The 17,903-nt window shown below is 41.3% G+C and overlaps 1 protein-coding gene across 1 annotated transcript in view; it reads left to right on the top strand.

Moving 5' to 3' along the window:
* LRP1 (LDL receptor related protein 1) overlaps positions 1-17,903 on the top strand; it is a 338,552-nt gene that overhangs the window by 283,351 nt on the left and 37,298 nt on the right. The window contains exons 54-63 of the mRNA XM_087710610.1: positions 1,524-1,646; positions 3,910-4,050; positions 4,954-5,141; positions 6,017-6,200; positions 9,691-9,776; positions 9,889-10,008; positions 10,872-11,059; positions 13,453-13,658; positions 16,134-16,322; positions 17,097-17,245. Of these exons, the coding sequence (XP_087566736.1) occupies positions 1,524-1,646; positions 3,910-4,050; positions 4,954-5,141; positions 6,017-6,200; positions 9,691-9,776; positions 9,889-10,008; positions 10,872-11,059; positions 13,453-13,658; positions 16,134-16,322; positions 17,097-17,245 (1,574 nt within the window). The remainder of the gene's footprint in view (positions 1-1,523; positions 1,647-3,909; positions 4,051-4,953; positions 5,142-6,016; positions 6,201-9,690; positions 9,777-9,888; positions 10,009-10,871; positions 11,060-13,452; positions 13,659-16,133; positions 16,323-17,096; positions 17,246-17,903) is intronic.

Here is a 17,903-nt window from a genome sequence, read left to right as displayed (position 1 = left end):
TTCTGGTTTCCGGCACGCACGTATGCGCTGGCCAGCTGGTCTTCACAGGCGCTGGAGTGCCAGAAAACGGTCAAAAACAGGCCATTTTTCGGGCCATTTTTGGTCATTTGGGGGCCAAAAAACGCCCATGAAAACGGCTTGAAAAGCGGTCTGAAAATAGCCTGAAAAACACCCCAAAAACAGGCATGCATGCGCTGGCCAGCTTGTATTTGGGTTTGCGGCATTCTAGCATGTGCATATGCTCACACATGCACATATGTGCCGGTTTGAGCACTCAGTGCCGAAAAGGTTCGCCATCACTGGCCTAACGTGTTGAGCTAATTAGATGCCCTATTTCTATAGTGTCATAAGAAGCAAAAAGAAAATGATGCAGTTATTTATATTCAGCTGTATAAATATCAATCTTGCTTTGATCATGTTCTTAGTAATTCCATGTAGTGACAGGATTTTGGTGCATCTTATTCTGTTTCAGTACTTTCATTGTATCATGGATGAGATCTATCATTTGCACCATCCCAGAGAGAGTGAAATTGAAATGTTCTTCTTTCTTCAGAAGGGGCAGACACCCACCAGTGCCTCTAGTGGTGGTGGTGGGTAAATCATCTCCAAAAGCCAGGGGGAACAATTTTCATCATTTCTTTCTAGGAGATGAAATGCTGTCTAGAAGCAAAATGGTTGCAGGATCCAATCTGGGTCAGTCACTGGGACCAGAAGTTCTGTCTTCCAAGCTTTCGGACTCATGCTGGAGCCCATCTTCAGGGAACATTTCTCTAGCAGAATGTGCACTGTTTTGTGTATGGTATTTATAGTGCCTGTTGTTAAGTGGCTTTTAGATATTGATTGGGATATGTTGACTTTATCGCTTTTAAGTCATTAGCTTTCCTGATGCCCAGCTCTTGCCTTTTAAGTACTTGATAGGCTGGTGGTAAGGAGTGATGATTTACCACCAGCCTATCAAGTACTTAAAAGGCAAGGTCTGGGCAGAAGGGGAACGGACAACTAATGACTTAAAAGCCAACCATTAACACATCCAAATCAACATCTAAAAAGCCACATACAACAGGCACCACATAAATACCACACATAGAACAGCACACGCTCTGCTAGAGAGAAGTCTTTTAATTTCTTGGCTGCAGTCCCCATCTGCAGTGAACTTGGAGCCCAGGAAAATAAAATCTGTCACTACCTCCATTTCTTCCCCATCTATTTGCCAGGAATTGAGAGGACCGGATGCCATGATCTTAGTTTTCTTAATTTTGAGTTTCAAGCCAACTTTTGAACTCTCCTTCTTCACCCGCATCAAGAGGCTCTTTAGTTCCTCTTTACTTTCTGCCATTAGAGTGGTATCATGAACAGTGGAAAGAAGTAATTACATGAATTTGATAACAGGTTTTTTTTTAAATTAAAATGTACACATGCCATGCGTTTGCAATTAATAAAAACTGATTGTGGCCCAGTGAAAAGAACTGAACTACACAGAGGGAAATGACATAACTGATTTCAGATGTAATCTGTGATTTCAGTATACAACAACACTTGTGACGAACTGGAGTTTATGTGCAACAACCGGCAGTGCATCCCAAAACATTTTGTGTGTGATTACGATGATGACTGTGGCGATGGTTCTGATGAATCCCCAGATTGTGGTAAGTGCCTAGAATTAGTACTTAACCATGAGAATAGCCACAGTACGCCAATTTTTATCTTCTTACTGCCAAATCAACTTGAAAGCAAAATAATTAAATTTTAATTCATTATTTAATATTAGTATGTAGATAATTTTTAAGAGCTTTGAGGGAAATGTGCTTATTGAGAAACAAGTTGCTGGGTTTTTTGATAGCTTGCTTTGAAGAAGTTAGATTATAGAGCTGTGGTGGCGCAGTGGTTAGAGTGCAGTACTGCAGGCTACTTCTGCTGATCACTGGCTGCCAGCAGTTTGGCAGTTCAAATTTCACCAGGCTCAAGGTTGACTCAGCCTTCCATCCTTCCGAGGTGGGTAAAATGAGGATCCAGATTGTTAGGGGACAATATGCTGACTCTGTAAACCGCTTAGAGAGGGCTGTAAAGCACTGTGAAGCGGTATATAACTCGAAGTGCTATTGCTGTTGTAATTAACTTTTACCATGTATGAAAGACTTACTCTAATTGTTCCCTGAGAGCCAATTTGCTGTAGTGGTTCTCATGTGAGCAAGCTGTTTTGGTGCCCCAGAAACCGCCCCAGACATCTCTTGACCATACTGTAATTTTAGCTAACAGGTATAGCACAGACGTTTTTGCTTCACCTTGCAAGTTAGGTCATTTAGCAGTGTATTTTAATGTTCAAAAGAGAAACTTCACATGAAGACGGACAAATGAAGCTAGGACCGGTGCTGAACATACAGAATGGCCCCTCCCCAATCAATTCACAACTATAAATTTTGTGAATCCAAGGCTTTGGAAGAAGCCTACCCATTCTTTTAATCATACTGGATCTAGATTTGATAGTTTTGATTCCTTTAGCTCGGTGTTTTTCACACTTGGCAATTTTAAGGTTATGTGGACCGTTGCAGCTAATGCCTAGATAGTTTGGTTGAAAAGGACTTGGGTAGGTGAGAATAATTGTATAAATGTGTGGGAGAACAAACAGACACTGTAACTAGTGAAGTTTTCCTGCCACTTTGAATTCATTGGATCTTTATATATCAGAACTTGAAGTGTTCCTATGTTTGGTTGGAAGTGATTTGCATGTGTTCCTAATTATTTCCTAGTTGTTAACTATGGCTGAGTGTTTTATATGCATGTTTCAGACACACCTATTTGGGAATCCCACACATAAAACATAAGGGACTGTGAGATCTGCATGTGCATAAGTGAATGACTATAAGCCTAACCTGGATGCGTGTGTAACACAGATGTCTGATATTTAATCTGTTTAGTATATTTATGAATAAATTGTAAGGCTGCTGCAAAGGTGTATTGGTCAGAGTTATAAACGTGTACATATTTTGATATACAGACAATGCCATGTTGCCTGCTGAAAACTCAAAATGTTTTTAGTAAATGTTATATAAATTCCAGGATGGAGTGAAGGGTAGGAGCCTGAAAATTGATCTATCAAATAGCAAAGTAGTTGTGCTTGACAAGAAAAATGGAATGAAAAATTGCAGGTTAGACATAAATGGTGAAAACCCAGAGCAAGTTGATGAATTTGTGTACATCAGTGGAATGCTAATTGAAGGTGGGAAAATGGAGATGTTTCTAATACATGAAAATGCTGGTAAGCGGTTAGTATCTAGTATGTTTCTCAAAAGAAGTGAAAATGGTCATGGATGGCTATATCCACTTTGTCGCTTGGAAATGAGATTTAGGGCTGGCAGGAGAAACATAAAAATAAGTTGAATGCAGCTGGTTTGGGATACTGAAGAAGTGTATATCATAAAATAGAAGAGAGGCCAGGAATGTATAAGTGCTGAATGAATATAGACTGAATACAAAATTGAGTAATTCATATGGAAGAATTATGTTTAGGTAGTTTGGTTATGTGGAGAGTATAAATGGGGATCAAATTACAGAACAGAAGGGAAGGAAGTTGTGGTTGGGGCAGAGTTGATGAAAACCTCAAAAAGAGAAAGAGGTGGGAATGTTAAGGAATGAAAATGTATGAATTGATATTATGGAAGAAAGGATTATTTGCAAGGATAGAACAATATGGAGAAGTACAGTAAATAGTGCTGGTTTTAATTAGATTGGTCAGGTTCCTATTTTTATCTCTTCATTGTCTCACTACTTTTTCTGCATGCTGCATAATATTACTTACAGTAAAGCAAATAGGGTGTTCTTCAAATGTATGTTGATCCTGTTACATGATAAAAAGAGACACTGTTGTATCATGGTTTGATTTCTTATTCCCTCCCCTTTGACCTTCCCCAGAGTACCCCACTTGTAGCGCCAACGAGTTCCGTTGTGCTAATGGCCGCTGTTTGAGCAACAAACTCTGGGAATGTGATGGCGAGTTTGACTGCCATGACCAATCTGATGAAGCCCCCAAGAATCCAAGATGTTCTAGCCCTGGTAGGTCTCCAGGAGGTTGGGGTTGGGGTGGTGACCTTTTATTGGTTTATAGCAAGTCCACGATCAGAAAGAGTGAGAACAAAATGAAGCGCTCTTTTAATTGGGCTGTTCCTAGTTTATTAGTAATCTAGCAGCAGGATTCTATATTCTTTTTGAAATGCATTGGGAATCTTCAATTAATCTAGAACAGAGGTGTCAAACTCGCGATGTATCACAACTTTTTCTCCCTTTGCTAAACCGGGGGTGGGCATGGCCAATGTGTTATGCATCCACAAGTTTGACAGCCCTGATCTAGAGGGAGGAGTCAGATTGCTATCTAGTATGGGAGTGATCACAACGTCCTAGAGATGTCTTGTCTTGATTGCTACACTTGTTCCATGAATACAGATGAATGTCATATTCAATTTTTAAAGCTATAAAAGTTATATTTAATTTATAAAGCTATAAATAAGTACATTCTCCACACTGAGGAAGATTTTGTAGCTGTTTTGTTACCTAATTGGAACAGAATTGGGCAAAATAACTGCTTGTACTCTTTGAGTGAACAAATTAGAGTTCAATCTAAGCTTTAATTATTAATGATAATATGTTGTTTCGATAGTGAGGTCTTTTTAGCATTAAGTACTTTTTATTAAATTGTGTGTAATATTACGGATAGTGATATACTTTTAGGGGGGGGAGATCATGCTTTGTGATGAAACCTTTTGGGTGTCATGTTTACAGAAGATTGTTTAAATATACAACTATGGCTGAAAACATAGTTGACGCACATGCAGAGAAGGTTGTGCTCGTTAGCTCTTCTGGGATGGCTTTGAAGGTGTAAATATGGAAAGCAACATGGTGTGTGTGAGGAAAACCCACTGCTTTGAGATCAGTCCTAATGACTTCTCACTATCATTTCAGAGAGCAAGTGCAATGATACCTTTTATCTCTGCCACAATGAGCAGTGCATCTCCAACAATTTGCTTTGTGACAACAACGATGACTGTGGTGATGGCTCTGATGAGCTGAACTGTTTCATCAATGAGTGCCTGAACAAGAAGCAGACTGGCTGCTCCCAGGAGTGTGAGGACCTCAAAATTGGCTACAAGGTTGGGATGTAGTTTCTTTTTCTCTGTTTTGGGGAAGAGGATGTATCAAGACCAGCCCTCCCGCCAGGCACTTAGAAGTGGTAGATTTTGATGTACTGTTGGAGCCAGAAACCTATCAGTTATATACTTTATTGTTAAGTTTCCCCACCATGAAGCTATAAATTAATGGACAAAATATATGACAGGTTCAGGAAGATGCAGGTATTGGCCATATTTGTTGAATTTACTTTGATATGCCATAAAACCTTCAGTACTTTATGTCAAATAAATAAAATATTTCTACATGTAGAAATACAGATTTTACAGCTCAGACATCTGCACCTAGATTGAATATAATGAGGCATTCACTAGAAATCTGCCAACATCCAGCTCAAGAATCCAAATAAAACTCCAGATTCATTCCGTTTCGGAATTTCTTACTGTCTATTGAATACACTGCATGGTAATGTTGAAGCAAAATTCTGAGATTCCCAGACACCAGTTCATAGACTTAAACAATACTTTCCCCAGCCAAACCCCCAACCTCTTACGTAGTCCATGTAAACAAGTTCACTTTCTTATGGGAACCATCTGCTTCAACGCCACACCTGGTATAATGTCCTTGGAAAGGTTTCAGGCTCTCACGGTCTTCAGTGGAATTGCTGAAGGGAAAAATTTACTCTTACAATTGACTAGTTGGGAATGATTGATCCTGGTTGAGAACTATCAAGAGATCCATATGTATCTTCTGCCTATCCATAGCCTGCCAGTTGAGTTTGTTGTAGGACAAAGTCAGGGAGAAAAAAAATATTTTTCCCCCCCAGTGAGCAAGAGAGAGATTGCATTTCCTAGGGCCCTCCCTATAAACATGTAATGACTTTCTGCTGCCCCTGCAGTGCAGATGCCGCCCTGGGTTCCAGCTGAAGTATGATGGCAAGACTTGCATTGACATTGATGAGTGCACAACCACCTTCCCCTGCAGCCAGATTTGCATCAACACTCATGGAAGCTTCAAGTGCATGTGTGCAGATGGTTACATTCTGAAGCCTGATGATCCAACCAGCTGCAAAGCTGTCACAGGTAATGCCAACTCTTATGAGCTGCGATGGTTCTTGTTATTTGGGGGCGTGAGCAGGGGTGAAATTCATCAGGTTCTGACAGGTTCTGGAGAATCAGTAGTGGAAATTTTGAGTAGTTCGGAGAACCAGCAAATACCACCTCTGACTGGTCCCAGAGTGTGGTGGGAATGGGGATTTTGCAGTTTCCTTCCCCTGCCACGCCCACCAAAAACCGGTATTTAAAAAAATTGAATTCCACCACGGCGTGAGTCACAGATTTAGCGTTTGGCAAAATCTGTTTTGATGGGCCAAGACTTGAATAAGATACAACAAATGGAAAGAGTGTCTTTTAGGTAGTTTCTGACCTCATTGGAATTAGTCCTATGGTTCAGCCAAAGTAGAGGTATTCGGGGCTCGGAATACTTCTGAAATAATCCAAAGAGCTTCAGAATGCAGGTAGTCCTCGATTTACAACAGCTCATTTAGTGAGTATTCAAAATTACAATGGCATGAAACAAAGTGACTTATGACCATTTTTCATACTTACGACCGTTACAACATCCTCATAGCCATGTGATCAAAATTAAGACACTTCTCAACTCAATCATATTTTATAGGACGGTTGCACTGCCCTGGGGAATATGATCACCTTTTGGGAACTTCTGACAACTAATGTCAATGGGGGAAGCCAGATTCATTTAACCATCTTATTAACTGAACAACTGCAACGATTCCCATAAGTCATAAAAGTGACTTATGACCGTTTTTCACTTGCAACCATTGCAGCATCCCCACGGTCACATGATCAGAATTCAAACACTTGGCAACTGACTCATATTTATGAAGGTTGCCATGCCCTGAGATCACATGATCACCTTTTGCGACCTTTTGACAAGCAGAGTGAATGGGAAAGCCAGTTTCACGTAACAACCATATTACTAACTTAACAACTACAGTGATTCCCTTAACAACTGTGGCAAGAAAGGACATAAAGCGGGGCAAAACTCACTTAACAAATGTCCCACTTAGCAACAGAAATTTTGGGCTCAATTGTGATCATAAGTCAACGACTACCCGCCATTCTAGTGAGCCAGAACAATGCATGTCAAATTTGGAACTACTTTTTCTACTTCAAACGATTTCTAATGAAAAAACTGGTGAATGCCACTATTGTATTTATATAGGTAGCATGGGCTGTGTTTATCTGAGAAGCCATCTGGGTTTAACACTCAAAGCCCACCACCTGCTGAGTTAGTAACTTCATAATTCCTGCTGTCACTCAGTATCTTTCAGGGGACACCTCACCTGGTATCCTTTCTTTCTTTGTATCAAAAGTTGAAATAATTTCAATAATGCTAATCCTTTTGGCTCTTTCCCCTAGATTCCCTGCTTGGGAAATTTCCCAACTTTACTACTGATAAACTTTTTTTTTTTTGCTTTAAAAAAAGAGATAAATATAAAACTGCCATTTAATTTTAAACCTTAAATTTTATATATGCAACATTGTAGAAAAGGAGTTAGGTGAGTTCTTTGATCAGCAGCTAAACAGAAAATCCATAATTTAAAAAAAACAACGCTCCAGGCAGATGACAAGCTTATGCTGGGCCACTCTAAACAAACACTTCCCCCCTTGCAATACGGAAGATGATGCAATTAAAGATACAGACTACCAAAGCACTATAAAAAAATTACCATGTTCCTAGTCAGCCTGATGAATTGTAATGCAAGACCAAGGATACACAATCGATTTTTTCTAAATTGTAAATTGGGACATTAGACTTGACTCAGCAGCAAGCACAAAAAAAGAAACAATTTAAGACAAACCTGGTCAGAACATAAAGAGCTCTTTTTGCAAAAATAATTATTTATCTCAAAGCACAAACTCTTCCTTCCTCTTACCTGCATTTCTTTTTTCCTAGAAATTCCAGCTTTAAATGTGAGACACTGAACAATGTTGTTCTACTCTTTTCTCAGTCTGAGTCCATAGCTTCTCTTTGTGTCTGGTTCAGAGAATTGTCAGTCCTGCTTCTTTTTATTTTTATTTTTTTAAAATAATTTATATTAAAAGAAAACTTTACAAAGATTTTTAAAAACATAGAAACAATGAAGAAGAAATTTTAAAAAAGATTAAAAGTAAAGGTTCCCCTTGCACTTATATGCTACTCGATCCTGACTCTAGGGGGCGGTGCTCATCTCCGTTTCAAAGCTGAAGAGCCAGCACTGTCCAAAGACGTCTCCGTAGTCATGTGACCAGTTTGACTAAACACCAAAGGGGCATGGATTGCTGTTACCTTCCCACCAAAGTGGTCCCTATTTTTCTACTTGCATTTTTACGTGCTTTCAAACTGCTAGGTTGGCAGAAGTTGGGACAAGTAACGGGAGCTCACTCCGCTATGCGGCGCTAGGGATCTGAACCGCTGAACTGCCAACCTTTCTGATCGACAATCTCAGCATCTTAGCCACTGAGCTAAGATGATAAAGGGGTAAAAGAAAAAGTGAAGAACAATTTAAAAAAACAAGGAAAAGATATTTGGAAGAGCAACTTCCAATCTTCTTTGCAGAAGTTACAAATATAGCAGTTATCATCTTCACATGCCCGTACAGGTAGGCTTCGACTTATAGCCACAACTAAACTTGAGGTTATGGTCATATAAGCCGGAAACCATAAGTAAATTCCAATTTTAGGCAAAAAAGAAACAACATTGTAAATCCAAGCCACATGAACATGGCTATAAATACTGAGCACCCAAAATGCAATTACGTAACTCTGGGGTGGTAGAGCAGCTGTCAGAACTTTGAATCCAAATCCCAAGTAGCCAAGGGAAGGAACATTGTAACTTTGAATGGTCACTAAGTTACCAGCCATAAGTTGAATTGCATATCATAGTTCCCTGCTTCCCGTAAATCAAGGGTGTCAAACTCAAGGCCTGGGGCCCGGATCTGGCCCCTAGAGTACTTAGATCCAGACTGCCATAGAGGCAGTGAAAAACCTGCCTGTGGTGCTTCTGCCAGCAAAAGCGGGCTCCCGAGCTCCGTTTTCGGCTGCCCCGTCCTCCTGCAACCCTCTTCCAGTGAAAATGGAGCCGTTTTCACTGGCAGAGGGTTACAGGAGGCCGGGGTAGCCAAAAACGGAGCTCAGGAGCCCATTTTCCCTGGCAGAGCACTCGGGCCACCAAAGGCATCCCCCAACTTGAGTGATATTGAGCTGGCCATGCCCATCCTGGCCATTGCCACCCCGGCCCCTGGAGGTGAAACACAACCCTGATGTGACGGCCTTCAATGAAATCAAGTTTGACACCTCTGCTGTAAATAAACTTTTTAAATCCCCTATTGTCCCTTTCAAGATCTTAAATGTTGTATCTCCTGAATAATGGGAGAGATTGAAGTATCTTTCTGCACCGACATAGCAGATTCAATTTTCAAGTGATAGGAAGGTGACAAATGAGGAAATTAGAGGAGCACTGGGAGTGCGTAGCTTTTAGTGATCCTCTGAACTTTGATTCCTTTAACAGATGATGAACCTTTCTTGATTTTTGCGAATCGGTACTACCTAAGAAAGCTTAGTCTGGATGGCTCCAACTATACATTGCTTAAACAGGTAATGTGGAGGGGGGGGGGGTGAGAGCCAAATATAACACCTGAACAGATTCTGGAATGGCCACATGTAAGAATGTTTGTTTATGGTTTTTTTTTTCCCTTGATGGATTTAGGGGCTGAACAACGCTGTAGCTTTGGACTTTGACTACCGGGAACAAATGATCTACTGGACTGATGTCACCACACAGGGCAGTATGATCCGCCGCATGAACATCAATGGCAGCAATGTACAGGTGTGTTTCCTCTTCCATTTGGCCTGTTTGCCTTCTGGCTGAAACCGGTGCTCCTTTCTGAAGGGGGACGATCAGCTCTTCTAGTTTTCCATTCCAGACTCAAGAAACTCTTATCCTTTCCCATTCTAAGGCAAGCAAGGCTGGTCCCTCATAGGAGAGAGGTCCTAGTTCCTTTCTGACCTGGGCTTCCCCAAAAAGCACGAGGCAGAGTCCTGGTCCCGACAAAACCCTTTTTATTAAACGATTGTGAATTCCTCTCATTCACATTCAGCAAGGCCTGGCAAACAGTCTTTCAAAGGAATATGTATGACTACAGACCTTATCTATCTTGGAAAGCGGCCATACAAATATTTTCCAAATAAGGTGATGTGCAAGGAAAGACTGGGCACAGAGTCTCTGAGATTCACAAACAGATCTTCACACTCCTGAAATGAATCTAACAACCGAACAAATGTATTGCTTCCGGCAAAAGCCCACTTCCTTTTTGCCCCTCTTTTATTTCCTCTGGGAGGGGTCAATCACCTTCCTCCTGTGAGTTTACTCCCAAGTCTACCCTGATTTCTGAGCTGTTCTTTTCTTCTGGCAGCTCTGTGCATGCGCACACTGGGAACAGGCTCTATCTGTTCCTCTCCCTCACTGCTGTCTAGCTTCACAGGCCCCTGATCACTGCTAGATGGCCTTGGCCCCGTCTCTGCCTCCCACACAGAGCCCTCCTTCCCCAGCCTCCAGGACTGGCCCATGCTCCCCGCAACCTCCTCACTGTCTGACTCTGCTGCCAGCTCTGCTGGCAGGCCACTACAGTTCCTCCTTTTTGGATTCCTTTAATATCCAAATTGTTGTTGTCTTCTCCTCTACACTTCCAGGTTCTACACCGTACTGGGCTAAGCAATCCCGATGGACTGGCTGTGGACTGGGTGGGTGGAAACCTGTACTGGTGTGATAAGGGAAGGGATACTATTGAAGTGTCAAAGCTCAACGGGGCTTACCGCACTGTGTTGGTGAACTCAGGACTCCGGGAGCCTCGAGCATTAGTGGTGGATGTACAGAATGGGTAAGTTTCCCAAATATATTAGGATTCATTTCCTTAGTCTGGGTGGCACCTTTCTTTAACCATGCTTTATTCATCCCTGACACTCCCAGTGCATGAATGATGTAATGTTTCATTCTTTTAGAGTTAACTAATTAATTTAGTCACTAAAACCATATAGCAGAAGGCTTAAACTTTAGTTACTGAACCAGAGTAGAACATTCTGGGAATAGGCCGTTTCTTGACCTATATACATCTTTTAAAGGTCAGTCAGGTTCTGCTTAAGCGATAAGGGGCTTATACAATAATCAGAGGATATTATTGTGAAATCATAGCATAAAAATTTCAATGAAGTATTAATACTGGGGGCAAAAATGTAACACAGCTGGTTTTTTAATCCAGCCTTAATTTTGGATATCCTCAAGGAGTAACACTCATCTGAGGAATTTTAGGAATGTATTGCTACAAGCCCAGAAGAAAATTCCCATTTTCTAAAGGGTATCTGTTTAAATTGGGGCATTATACTACACTTCAGTGTTTTGTCTGTTTAAATTGTGAGCTAAAGCTTGTACCAAAGAAGTTTGAGGGATAAAACTATATTGAATTAGTTTCTTAAAACTCAGTGCTTAGCATCACTCAACAGAAAATAAAGCCTAATTCTAGATGAATCTATAAACAATTTTAGTATAAAATCAGTGATATTAATCTCAATAGAAAATGCCGTATATTTTAAAACATAAGATGAAAACAACGAACTATTACAGTATGATTGTGTTAAACACAAAAATGTCCATAAACAATTGACTGTCTTCTGGAATAAAGCTAAAGCCAAAATAGTTGCCTAAACTGGAAAACTTGAAGATCTGCTTGAAGATCTGCAGACATCTCCCCTCTGCGAGAGCCCTTTAGATATAGGATAATTGGATGAATGAATTGGCTACAGTTTTTGATAACTGTTCTGCACGGTGGTGATATTCAATTTTTTTCACTACCGGTTCTGTGGGAGTGGTGTGGTTTGGTGGGCATGGCAGGGGAAGGATACTGCAAAATCTCCATTCCCACCCCACTCTGGGGCCAGCCAAAAGTGGCATTTGCCGGTTCTCCAAACTACTCAAAATTTCCACTACCGGTTCCCCAGAACCTGCTGGATTTTACACCTGCTTCTGCAGTGGGGATTGTGGGCTTTGGCTTCATAGAACAGGAATAATGTTTCCCAATGTGTAAAGCTTCTTGGAGGGGAGGGATAGGATCTTTTTTCATATCTTGTTATATTGGATAGGGAAACTTCTCTCACTTCTCTAATGCAATGAATTGGTTGCCCGTTATTGGTACCGTGTCCATTTTTATAATACAGATAGTCCTCAACTTATGAGTCCAACATTTTTGTTACTAAGTAAGTTAAACATTTATTAAGTGAATTTTGCCCCCATTTTATGACCTTTCCTGCCACAGTTGTTAAGTGAATCACTGTAGTTGTTAAGTTAATAACACAGTTGTTAAGGGAATCTGGCTTCCCCGTTGACTCTGCCTGTAAGAAGGTCGCCCAAGGGGATCACTTGGCCCTGGGACACTTCGACTGTCATGAATGTGACTCAGTTGCCAAATTTTGATCACATGGCCATGGGGATACCACAATGGCCATAAGTGTGAAAAACGGTTGTAAGTCATTTTCAGTGCCTTTGAACATTCACTAAATGAACTGTTGTAAGATGAGGACTACCTGTATTATATTGTACCATTGTGAATGTAAGATTTTAACAAGATAGGGAATCAGTTTGCTCTAGTGCAAGGGTGTCAAATTCGCGTCATTATGACTTCCCCCCTTCATTAAACTGGGCATGGGCGTGGCCAGCGCATGACGCATCTGGCCCACGGACTGTGAGTTTGACAGCCCCTGCTCTAGAGTTTAAGGCACCAGGCTAGAATTACAAATTCTAGCTCCACCTTAGGCATGAAAGCCAGCTGGGTGACTTTGGGCCAGTCACTCACTTTCTCAGGCCACATCAAGCTCAGGCAAAAAGCTAGTTGGTCACAACCAATGGATCAATGCTTGATTCCCTCCCCCCTCAAGAAAAAAGCAGACTGAATACCATGTTTCCCTTTTGACCCCCGAGATAAGTGCTTGGCATTTTCGGGGAGGTCTTATTATTTTTGAGGTGCAGGAGGCAGCGAGCGTGGTCACCTCATGGCTACTGCTGTGTTGCAATATTTTTGGGGAGGGTTTATTTTTGTGGGAGGACTTATTTCAGCACATGCGCTCAAAAGCCCAATGAGGCTTATTACCTGGGGAGGTCTTATTTTCAGGGAAACAGGGTATTTGCAGGAAAATGGTAGGCTGGGAAAAATAAACCCGAGTGATCACAGTGATAGTCCTATGCTTATGTCATACTTTCCCCCCTCCGTTTGCTCCCTTCCAGATATTTATACTGGACTGACTGGGGTGACCATTCCCTGATTGGCAAGATAGGCATGGATGGTACCAACCGGAGTGTCATTGTGGAGACTAAGATCACATGGCCCAATGGCCTCACCCTGGACTACATTAACAGCCGCATCTACTGGGCCGATGCTCGAGAGGACTACATAGAATTTGCTAGCTTGGATGGTTCTAACCGCCACATTGGTGAGTGAATTGTAAACTCACGTTCAAATGCAGAGAGATTGAATAAAGAAGCCAGAAGAGGGCTCTGGCACAGAAGATCTGATGTGATGTATATTCCTCCCATGGCCTCCAATTTCTCTCTATTCGAAAAATGTTTTTTTTTAATCAGCTAGTTTTAATTTTAGAGTCTGTTTTTAGAACCCCTCCCTCCCCTTTATTGTCTCTGACAAATATTTCCCCTTTTCTCCTCCAGTAGCATGTTGCAGAGTTCCTTGGTTTGTTGCCTGTTACTTTTCAGGCCTCTGTCATTGTATGCCATTGACATTTTTTTTTATTATTATTACAATAACTTATATATCACCTTTTGAGAGCCACTGTGATTTAGTGCCGGATGAGGAATGCAGAAACCTGGGTTCTAGTTTTCCTTTGGGTACAGAAATTACCAGGATGGTTTTGAGCAAGTCAATTTCTCTTATGGCAGGGGTGTCAAACTCATGTTGTGACAACGGCGTCACGTGACATATCGGGACTTCCCCCCCCCTTTGCTAAACGGTGTGGGTGTGGCCAGCACATGACACATCTGGCCAGTGGCTCACGAGTTTGACAGCCCTGTCTTAGGACAAATCAGCATTGGCTTCTGTAACAAGCTGGTTGAAAATTAAAACTCCCTGTTGCCCTGTGCATTGACAGATTTGCTACAAGTACTGCAGCAAACACAATGCAGAACAAGTGGACCTTCTAAGTGAGACAAATAACAACAGCAGCCCACATATCACCGTTCAGAATACACGTTCAACAAAGTAGATTAAAAATGACAGCATCAATAATAAAACTCATTACACGCAGAGAATAAATACAGCAGAACCATATTTCTGGGCTCTGCCTATTTAAAAGTTGAGGGGGGGGAGTTGCATGTTGTCCTCATATATCCTGTCAGATTTCATTTGTTGTAAGATTAAAGTATCTGGAACAGTTTCCATAAAGAGGAATAAGTGCTGTAATCATCATGATTTTTCTCTCTTTTTTGGAAGTAAAAATTGGGACTGGGAAGACTTGCCTCCTATGCATATGCAGTGGCATTTGAATGCCAGCTCTTTATCATCTTAGGCACATGGTGAACCACAGTTGTTGTGTGGATTGATTGTCCCATGTTATATTTTGATATCTGTTTTTCCTCACTGTAATGACCTTTGGATCTGCCAAATGTAGAAAATGGAAGCAGCAAACTGTGTGGCAATCATCATGAGAATGGATGTGCCAGCCAGAGCTGAACTGCAGTTTCTTTCCCCTTATAAATTAGCGTGTTAGAACAAAAATGTAGGGTTGGTTTTCTTCATAGTTGAGAATGAACCAAAGCTTTAAAATTGAGTCCAGACTTTTTTGGGGGAAATCATTGGCAAAAGATGGAATAAAGCATAGGCCTTCCGTTTTCCCTGCCGTGGTGTGTAGTGATTGGAATGCACTTTGCTTCTGACCGGCTCAAGGTTGACTCAGCCTTCCATCCTTCCAAGGTCAATAAAATGAAGACCCAGATTGTTGGGGGGGGGGGAGAATATGCTGGCTCTGTAAACCGCTTGGAGAAGGCTGTAATGCATAAGTCTAGGTGCTATTACTATTGCTATTTTCCAATTGGAAGCTGATTTTGAGATTAGCATGTGCAGCATGTATAGATATTTTACCTGGCTCCTCACTGTTACAGTACTACTATCTTTAATTCCAAGAACCACTACTCTGAATGATACAAATGCATAATATCATCCCAAGGGCTAATACAAGGAGTTAAAAGATTGCAACTAGCAAGTATGAGGAGTTAGGAAAAATGAAATTGAATGCTTAAAATTCTCCTATTGCCATCACATTTTTTTCTGTTTTTTATTCCTATTTTTCATTAGGCTAACAAAATGAAAATATGCATTTCAGTTTAACTGTCATAAGTGGCTGCCATATATACTTGTAAATAAGCCAGTTATAAAAACTAAATCTAGCTTAATGCACTGGTGATGCATTTTTCATGGTATTTTGGTTAAAAATTCGAGGGTCAGCTTATTCGCAGATGGTCTTATCCATGAATATATACAGTATAGATAAATAAACATATTGGGCTCATAAGATACTCAAATCAAACCCAACTCCGAGTAATGTACATTCCAACCATCATAAATTAGGTTAAAAACATTCAGCAATACGGGGAAATGAAAAGCAACCATAATTCATTAAAAAGTTACAGCACTAATCCATTCAACCAAGCCAAAGATAACTTCTGTTGCTCTAGGGAACAAGTTGTACTATGTTATCCCCCAAGGCCTAATAGAATAAATGTTTTTTTTGATGCTTTCTAAAATAAAGAAGATAATCTTTTGGGTAGCGAGGAGCATATTGTTCAGTAGAGGAGGGGCATTGGGGATAGTTGTCACTTAGCTGTGAATATTTTGCCATAGTACTGAGCAGATACTATCCTTGCCACTGTGAAAATTGCTCTTTCTTCTCCCACTGTAGTGCTGAACCAAGATATCCCCCACATCTTTGCCTTAACCCTCTTTGAAGATTACATTTATTGGACTGACTGGGAGACCAAATCCATTAACCGAGCCCACAAAACCACGGGGGCCAATAAGTCTGTGCTGATCAGCACTCTGCATCGGCCCATGGATATCCACATCTACCACTCTTACAGGCAGCCAGATGGTAAGTGCTCTCTGTAAGGTGCTGAAAGGAGGATGCAAGGGATTATGCATAGGGATCGGACTCAGTTACCATAACGTGGAGCAGTGTTAGGAATAATAAAATGAGGATATGTCCCTCAAGAGATGGAAGGGCAGAGATGGGAGGACAGGTTGGTGGTGGTAAAAACAAGGAGCAGAGCTGTTACTTGAGTCCTACAACTGCCAAGTCCTGGCAGTTGATACTGCTTTAATGAGCCCTGGTGGCACAGTGGTTAGAATGCACTACACCAGTTCGATTCGGACCAGCTCGAGGTTGACTCAGCCTTCCACCCTTCCATGGTTGGTAAAAAGAGGACCCAGATTGTTGGGGGCAATATGTTGATTCTGTAAACCACTTAGAGAGGGCTGTAAAGCACTATGAAGCGGTATATAAGTGTTAATGCTATACTGGAGGTCCAAGCACAGTAAACCAACTGGCAGCCACTTTGGTGATGGAGGAGAAATCCCTAGGAACATTGTTGATCAGGACATGTTCTTTTTATTTTCCTTCAAATAGATTTCATTCCTTTCTCTCACATGCAAATTGAATTTTGCATTCATTTGCTTTTAGTGGGTGAGTATGTTTGTGCATACAAGAGAAGTTTGGGGAGTGAGGTTCTCCTTATACATGGTGAAGGATATTGTGATATCTTTGTGCAGTAGAACAGGGATCAGATGTCTTTGGCAAAGGTCGCATCACCACAAGCAGCTATTAACTATTTAGTAACTAACTTATCATTATCTTATCCTTCCTCAGTTCCTAACCATCCTTGTAAAATCAACAATGGCGGCTGCAGCAACCTGTGCCTGCTGTCACCAGGAGGGACCTTCAAGTGTGCATGCCCTACCAACTTCTATCTGGGTGGTGATGGTAAAACCTGCATCTCCAATTGCACTGCTAGTCAGGTAACCAGCTGGGACACCCAAACATTACTCCATTATTTATAAATCCTCTTTGTCAGGAATGCAACTTCCATCTGCTCAAAGGTGGCATCATCTTGAGCAGGGATGTCAAACTCAGGGCCCTTGGGCCACAGGCGTCACACGCTGGCCACCCCTGTTTTAGCAAAGTGGGGGGGGGAGTCAAATAATGACAATGTGACACTGCGAGTTTGACACCCCTGATCTTGAGGGCCACATTATTAAGTAGAGAAGTCCACATCTTTTTTTTGGGGGGGGGGGGAGGATGAGCATTTACAAGGCTTAAGGATTTGTTTATTTTACTGTGATATCCTTTCAAAATCCAAAGATGCAAAAGATCTGCTCCCCCCCCCCCTTTCTTTTTTGCCTTCTATGTTCTGGTCATCATAAAAGAGATGCTGATAAATTACGTCTTACTTTTTTCACCCTTACTCTATGTTAATACCCTTCATGCACTGCTTTCTCAAGGGATTCTTAATACGCTTCAGCACTGGGAACGCAAAGTTTTGGTAAAAGGAGGGATAAAAAATTGGTGAGGTAGAAACCAAGGATTATCCAAAGATACCACAGAGCGGTCTGGATATCTGGAATGGTGGTTTTTTGAGGTTGGAATGGGAGGTTTTGTATTTTAGATGTGCCACCA

This window comes from Thamnophis sirtalis, unplaced genomic scaffold (genome assembly GCF_051295495.1).
Source record: "Thamnophis sirtalis isolate CommonGarterSnake01/CBP01778 unplaced genomic scaffold, rThaSir2_p1.2 scaffold_3, whole genome shotgun sequence".
Taxonomy (NCBI): domain Eukaryota; kingdom Metazoa; phylum Chordata; class Lepidosauria; order Squamata; family Natricidae; genus Thamnophis; species Thamnophis sirtalis.
This window is presented reverse-complemented; position numbering and strand designations above follow the sequence as displayed.